The 7,532-nt window shown below is 73.8% G+C and overlaps 1 protein-coding gene across 1 annotated transcript in view; it reads left to right on the forward strand.

Annotated features, from left to right (window-relative positions):
* Positions 1 to 7,532, forward strand: part of LOC139235704 (X-linked retinitis pigmentosa GTPase regulator-interacting protein 1-like) — a 118,075-nt gene that overhangs the window by 79,316 nt on the left and 31,227 nt on the right. The window contains exons 17-18 of the mRNA XM_070866744.1: positions 981 to 1,108; positions 7,235 to 7,386. Of these exons, the coding sequence (XP_070722845.1) occupies positions 981 to 1,108; positions 7,235 to 7,386 (280 nt within the window). The remainder of the gene's footprint in view (positions 1 to 980; positions 1,109 to 7,234; positions 7,387 to 7,532) is intronic.

The raw sequence follows: 7,532 nt of genomic DNA on the forward strand, positions 1-7,532 counted from the left end.
GGGCTCCCGGGGGGAGTGGAGGGAGGGGTCCCGGGGGAGATGGGGAGGGGTCTCGGGGGAGGAGAGGGGAGGGGTCTCGGGGGGACGGGTCTCGGGGAGGGGTCCCGGGGGGAGGGGATGGAGGGGTCCCGGGGAAGGAGGGGAGGTGTCTCGGAGGGAGGGGTCCCGGGGGTGGAGTCTCGGGGGGAGGGGAGGGAGGGGTCCCGGGGGGAGGGGTCTCAGGGGAGGAAGGGAGGGGTCTCGGGTGGAGGGGAGGGGTCTCGGGGGAGGGGTCCCGGGGGAGGAGTCCCGGGGGAGGGGAGGGAGGTGTATCGGGGGAGGGGAGGGAGGGGTCCCGGGGGAGGAGGGGAGGGGTCTCGGGGGGGGGGGGGAGGAGAGGGGAGGGGTCTTGGGGGAGGTGAGGAGAGGGGTCCCGGGGGGAGGGGAGTGATGAGGGGGTGCAGGAGTTGAGGGGAGGGTGGGGGAGAGGAGGGGTTGGAACAGCTTGTCTGATGGAGGGACAGGTGGGGGGTGGATCAGTGGGGTCAGACTGTGACCTTTCCCCCTCGGGGTCAGTGGGGTCAGACTGTGACCTTTCCCCCGTGGGGTCAGACTGTGACCTTTTCCATTCGCGGTCAGTGGGGTCAGACTGTGACCTTTCCCCTTCGGGGTCAGTGGGGTCAGACTGTGACCTTTCCCCCTTGGGGTCAGTGGGGTCAGACGGTGACCTTTTCCCCTCAGGGACGTGGGGTCAGGCTGTGACCTTTTCCCCTCGGGAACGTGGTGTCCGACTGTGACCTTTCCCCCTCGGGATCAGTGGGGTCAGACTGTGACCTTTCCCCCTCGGGGACATGGGGTCAGACCGTGACCTTTCCCCCTCGGGGACCTGGGCTCAGATTGGGCCGCTGACAGAGAGGGGGTGAGGGGTTATTGTACCGTTCCCGTGAGAGACAGCAGTATCAGAATGGCCCTCGTTGCCTCTTCCTGTGCCCCACCCCCAGTGCCCTGGACCTGCCGTGGGATCGGGAGCGCAGAGGGCGGGAGCAGCCAATCCCTGAGCTCGATCCAAGGATGAGACTGGCCCTCGAGCACAGGGAGCGACTGGAGAGCAGAATTCACCAGGAGATTGGTGAGTGGTGGGCCTTCGAGGGGGGGAGGCTGGGGGAGTCCGTGATAGGGGGGGGGGAGTGGGCGGTGGGGGGGGGAGAGTGGGCGATGGGGGGGAGGGAGAGTGGGCGATGGGGGGGAGGGAGAGTGGGCGATGGGGGGGGGGGGGAGAGTGGGCGATGGGGGGGGGAGAGTGGGCGATGGGGGGGGGAGAGTGGGCGATTGGGGGGGGGAGAGTGGGCGATTGGGGGGAGGGGAGAGTGGGCGATGGGGGGGGGGAGAGTGGGCGATGGGGGGGAGGGGAGAGTGGGCGATGGGGGGGGGAGAGTGGGCGATGGGGGGGGGGGAGAGTGGGCGATTGGGGGGGGGAGAGTGGGCGATTGGGGGGGGGAGAGTGGGCGATTGGGGGGAGGGGAGAGTGGGCGATGGGGGGGGGGAGAGTGGGCGATTGGGGGGAGGGGAGAGTGGGCGATGGGAGGAGGAGGGAGAGTGGGCGATGGGGGGGGAGTGGGCGATGGGGGGGGGGAGAGTGGGCGATGGGGGGGGGAGTGGGCGATGGGGGGGGGGGGAGAGTGGGCGATGGGGGGGGGGAGAGTGGGCGATGGGAGGAGGAGGGAGAGTGGGCGATGGGGGGGGGGGGAGAGTGGGCGATGGGGGGGGGAGAGTGGGCGATGGGGGGGGGGGGAGAGTGGGCGATGGGGGGGGGAGAGTGGGCGATGGGGGGGGGGGAGAGTGGGCGATGGGGGGGGAGAGTGGGCGATGGGGGGGAGAGTGGGCGATGGGGGGGGGGGAGAGTGGGCGATGGGGGGGGGGAGAGTGGGCGATGGGGGGGGGGGGAGAGTGGGCGATGGGAGGAGGAGGAGAGTGGGCGATGGGGGGGGGGGGAGAGTGGGCGATGGGGGGGGGGAGAGTGGGCGATGGGGGGGGGAGAGTGGGCGATTGGGGGGAGGGGAGAGTGGGCGATGGGGGGGGAGAGTGGGCGATGGGGGGGGGGAGAGTGGGCGATGGGGGAGGGGGGAGAGTGGGCGATGGGGGGGGGAGAGTGGGTGATGGGGGGGGAGAGTGGGCGATGGGGGGGGGGAGAGTGGGCGATGGGGGGGGGGGAGAGTGGGCGATGGGGGGGGGAGAGTGGGCGATGGGGGGGGGGAGAGTGGGCGATGGGGGGGGGGAGAGTGGGCGATTGGGGGGAGGGGAGAGTGGGCGATGGGGGGGAGGGGAGAGTGGGCGATGGGGGGGGGAGAGTGGGCGATGGGGGGGGAGTGGGCGATGGGGGGGGGGAGAGTGGGCGATGGGGGGGGGAGAGTGGGCGATGGGAGGAGGAGGGAGAGTGGGCGATGGGGGGGGGGAGTGGGCGATGGGGGGGGGGAGAGTGGGCGATGGGGGGGGGAGAGTGGGCGATGGGGGGGGGGGAGAGTGGGCGATTGGGGGGGGGAGAGTGGGCGATTGGGGGGGGGGAGAGTGGGCGATTGGGGGGAGGGGAGAGTGGGCGATGGGGGGGAGGGGAGAGTGGGCGATGGGGGGGGAGAGTGGGCGATGGGGGGGGAGTGGGCGATGGGGGGGGGGAGAGTGGGCGATGGGGGGGGGAGAGTGGGCGATGGGAGGAGGAGGGAGAGTGGGCGATGGGGGGGGGGAGTGGGCGATGGGGGGGGGGAGAGTGGGCGATGGGGGGGGAGAGTGGGCGATGGGAGGAGGAGGGAGAGTGGGCGATGGGGGGGGGGGAGAGTGGGCGATGGGGGGGGAGAGTGGGCGATGGGGGGGGAGAGTGGGCGATGGGGGGGGGGAGAGTGGGCGATGGGGGGGGGGAGAGTGGGCGATGGGGGGGGGGAGAGTGGCGATGGGAGGAGGAGGGAGAGTGGGCGATGGGGGGGGGGAGAGTGGGCGATGGGGGGGGGGGAGAGTGGGCGATGGGGGGGGGGGAGAGTGGGCGATGGGAGGAGGAGGGAGAGTGGGCGATGGGGGGGGGGGGAGAGTGGGCGATGGGGGGGGGGGAGAGTGGGCGATGGGGGGGGGGAGAGTGGGCGATGGGGGGAGGGAGAGTGGGCGATTGGGGGGGGGGGAGAGTGGGCGATGGGGTGGGGGGAGAGTGGGCGATGGGGGGGAGGGAGAGTGGGCGATGGGGTGGGGGGAGAGTGGGCGATGGGGGGAGGGAGAGTGGGCGATTGGGGGGGGGGGAGAGTGGGCGATTGGGGGGGGGGGGAGAGTGGGCGATTGGGGGGGGGGAGAGTGGGCGATGGGGGGGAGAGTGGGCGATGGGGGGAGAGTGGGCGATGGGGGGGGGGAGAGTGGGCGATGGGGGGGAGAGTGGGCGATGGGGAGGGGAGAGTGGGCGATGGGGGGGGAGAGTGGGCGATGGGGGGGAGAGTGGGCGATGGGGGGGGGGAGAGTGGGCGATGGGGGGGGAGGGAGAGTGGGCGATGGGGGGGGGGAGAGTGGGCGATGGGGGGGGGGAAGAGTGGGCGATGGGGGGGGGAGAGTGGGCGATGGGGGGGGGGAGAGTGGGCGATGGGGGGGAGGGAGAGTGGGCGATGGGGGGGGGGAGTGTGGGCGATGGGGGGGAGAGTGGGCGATGGGGGGGGGGAGAGTGGGCGATGGGGGGGAGAGTGGGCGATGGGGGGGGGGAGAGTGGGCGATGGGGGGGGGGGAGAGTGGGCGATGGGGGGAGAGTGGGCGATGGGGGGGGGGGAGAGTGGGCGATGGGGGGGGGGAGAGTGGGCGATGGGGGGGGGGAGAGTGGGCGATGGGGGGGGGGAGAGTGGGCGATGGGGGGGAGGGAGAGTGGGCGATGGGGGGGAGAGTGGGCGATGGGGGGGAGAGTGGGCGATGGGGGGGAGAGTGGGCGATGGGGGGAGAGTGGGCGATGGGGGGGAGGGAGAGTGGGCGATGGGGGGGGGGAGAGTGGGCGATGGGGGGGGGGGAGAGTGGGCGATGGGGGGGGGGGAGAGTGGGCGATGGGGGGGGGGAGAGTGGGCGATGGGGGGGAGAGTGGGCGATGGGGGGGGGGAGAGTGGGCGATGGGGGGGAGAGTGGGCGATGGGGGGGAGAGTGGGCGATGGGGGGGGGGAGAGTGGGCGATGGGGGGGGGGAGTGGACGATGGGGGGGGGGGAGAGTGGGCGATGGGGGGAGAGTGGGCGATGGGGGGGGGAGAGTGGGCGATGGGGGGGGGGAGAGTGGGCGATGGGGGGGAGAGTGGGCGATGGGGGGGGGGGAGAGTGGGCGATGGGGGGAGAGTGGGCGATGGGGGGGAGAGTGGGCGATGGGGGGGGGGGAGAGTGGGCGATGGGGGGGGAGTGGGCGATGGGGGGGGGGAGAGTGGGCGATGGGGGGGGGAGAGTGGGTGATGGGGGGGGGGAGAGTGGGCGATGGGGGGGGGAGAGTGGGCGATGGGGGGGGAGAGTGGGCGATGGGGGGGGGAGAGTGGGCGATGGGGGGGGGAGAGTGGGCGATGGGGGGGAGAGTGGGCGATGGGGGGGGGAGAGTGGGCGATGGGGGGGGGAGAGTGGGCGATGGGGGGGGGGAGAGTGGGCGATGGGGGGGAGGGAGAGTGGGCGATGGGGGGGGGAGAGTGGGCGATGGGGGAGGGAGAGTGGGCGATGGGGGGGGGAGAGTGGGCGATGGGGGGAGGGAGTGGGCGATGGGGGGGAGGGAGAGTGGGCGATGGGGGGGAGGGAGAGTGGGCGATGGGGGGGGGGAGAGTGGGCGATGGTGGGGGGAGAGTGGGCGATGGGGGGGGAGGGAGAGTGGGCGATGGGGGGGAGAGTGGGCGATGGGGGGGAGGGAGAGTGGGCGATGGGGGGGGAGAGTGGGCGATGGGGGGGAGGGAGAGTGGGCGATGGGGGGAGGGGGGGGGGGAGAGTGGGCGATGGGGGGGGGGGAGAGTGGGCGATGGGGGGGGGAGAGTGGGCGATGGGGGGGAGGGAGAGTGGGCGATGGGGGGGAGAGTGGGCGATGGGGGGGGGGAGAGTGGGCGATGGGGGGAGAGTGGGCGATGGGGGGGGGGAGAGTGGGCGATGGGGGGGGGGAGAGTGGGCGATGGGGGGAGGAGAGTGGGCGATGGGGGGGGGGAGAGTGGGCGATGGGGGAGGGAGAGTGGGCGATGGGGGGGGAGAGTGGGCGATGGGGGGGGGGGAGAGTGGGCGATGGGGGGGGGAGAGTGGGCGATGGGGGGAGAGTGGGCGATGGGGGGGGAGAGTGGGCGATGGGGGGGGGGAGAGTGGGCGATGGGGGGGGGAGAGTGGGCGATGGGGGGGGAGAGTGGCGATGGGGGGAGAGTGGGCGATGGGGGGGAGAGTGGGCGATGGGGGGGGGGGAGAGTGGGCGATGGGGGGGGGGAGAGTGGGCGATGGGGGGGAGAGTGGGCGATGGGGGGGGGAGAGTGGGCGATGGGGGGGGGAGAGTGGGCGATGGGGGGGGGGAAGAGTGGGCGATGGGGGGGGGGGAGAGTGGGCGATGGGGGGGGGGAGAGTGGGCGATGGGGGGGGGAGAGTGGGCGATGGGGGGAGAGTGGGCGATGGGGGGGGGAGAGTGGGCGATGGGGGGGGGGAGAGTGGGTGATGGGGGGGGGGGAGAGTGGGCGATGGGGGGGGGAGTGGGCGATGGGGGGGGGGAGTGGGTGATGGGGGGGGGGGGAGAGTGGGCGATGGGGGGGGGAGTGGGCGATGGGGGGGGGGAGTGGGTGATGGGGGGGGGGAGAGTGGGCGATGGGGGGGGAGAGTGGGCGATGGGGGGGGAGAGTGGGTGATGGGGGGGGGGGGAGAGTGGGCGATGGGGGGGGGAGAGTGGGCGATGGGGGGGAGAGTGGGCGATGGGGGGGGGAGTGGGCGATGGGGGGGAGAGTGGGCGATGGGGGGGGGGAGAGTGGGCGATGGGGGGGGGGAGAGTGGGCGATGGGGGGGGGGAGAGTGGGCGATGGGGGGGGGGGAGAGTGGGCGATGGGGGGGGGAGAGTGGGCGATGGGGGGGGGGGAGAGTGGGCGATGGGGGGGGGGAGAGTGGGCGATGGGGGGGGGGAGAGTGGGCGATGGGGGGGGGAGAGTGGGCGATGGGGGGGGGGAGAGTGGGCGATGGGGGGGGGGGAGAGTGGGCGATGGGGGGGGGAGAGTGGGCGATGGGGGGGGGGAGAGTGGGCGATGGGGGGGGGGGAGAGTGGGCGATGGGGGGGGAGAGTGGGCGATGGGGGGGAGAGTGGGCGATGCGGGGGGGGGAGAGTGGGCGATGGGGGGGGGGGAGAGTGGGTGATGGGGGGGGGAGAGTGGCGATGGGGGGGGGGGAGAGTGGGCGATGGGGGGGGAGAGTGGGCGATGGGGGGGGGGGGAGTGGGCGATGGGGGGGGGAGAGTGGGCGATGGGGGGGGGAGAGTGGGCGATGGGGGGGGAGAGTGGGCGATGGGGGGAGAGTGGGCGATGGGGGGGGGAGAGTGGGCGATGGGGGGGAGAGTGGGCGATGGGGGGGAGAGTGGGCGATGGGGGGGGGAGAGTGGGCGATGGGGGGGAGAGTGGGCGATGGGGGGGGGAGAGTGGGCGATGGGGGGGGGGGGGGGGAGAGTGGGCGATGGGGGGGGGAGAGTGGGCGATGGGGGAGGGGGGAGAGTGGGCGATGGGGAGGCGGGAGAGTGGGCAATGGGGGGGAGAGTGGGCGATGGGGGGGGGGAGAGTGGGCGATGGGGGAGGCGGGAGAGTGGGCGATGGGGGAGGGGGAGAGTGGGCGATGGGGGGGGAGAGTGGGCGATGGGGGGGGGGGAGAGTGGGCGATGGGGGGGAGAGTGGGCGATGGGGGGGGGAGAGTGGGGGAGGGGGGAGAGTGGGCGATGGGGGGGGGAGAGTGGGCGATGGGGGGGAGAGTGGGCGATTGGGGGGAGTCTATGATAGGGAGGAGTGTACATGCTCTAGGGGGGGGGCGGAGGGGGAAAATGGGCGAGGGGGATCAGAGGGGTGAGGGGGACCGGAAGGAAAGGGGGGTAACGAGGGGGAGGGGGAATTGGGGGAGGCGGTCGGAGGGGGAGGGGGTTGGAGAGGGGCTGGGGGAGGGATGTGTGGTGAGGGAGAGGGGGAGGAGGTAGGTGAAGGGGATCGGATGGAGGGAGGGGGAGCGAGGGACGGAGGGGGAGCGAGGGAGGGGACTTAACCGAGTGATGTCCCGCTCTCTCCCACAGAGGTGAGCGAGGTCCTGCGCCGGGAGAACTGGAGGCTGCGGCTGGACATTGAGCAGAGGGAGAGGGGGCCGGAGAGACCCAGACCCTCCCTCACCCCCCTCCCCCTCCACACCGAGGGTCAGCAACTGGACACAGAGCCCGGACCCCCCCAGGTACACGCCCCGGGCAGGGGGGAGGGAGTTACACACACGTCCTGGGTCGGTCTCTCTCCCTCCCACACTCTCCCCCTCCCTCCCTCCCTCCCACACTCTTCCCCCTCCCTCCCTCCCTCCCTCCCACACTCTTCCCCCTCCCTCCC

Source organism: Pristiophorus japonicus, chromosome 23 (genome assembly GCF_044704955.1).
Source record: "Pristiophorus japonicus isolate sPriJap1 chromosome 23, sPriJap1.hap1, whole genome shotgun sequence".
Lineage (NCBI taxonomy): Eukaryota > Metazoa > Chordata > Chondrichthyes > Pristiophoridae > Pristiophorus > Pristiophorus japonicus.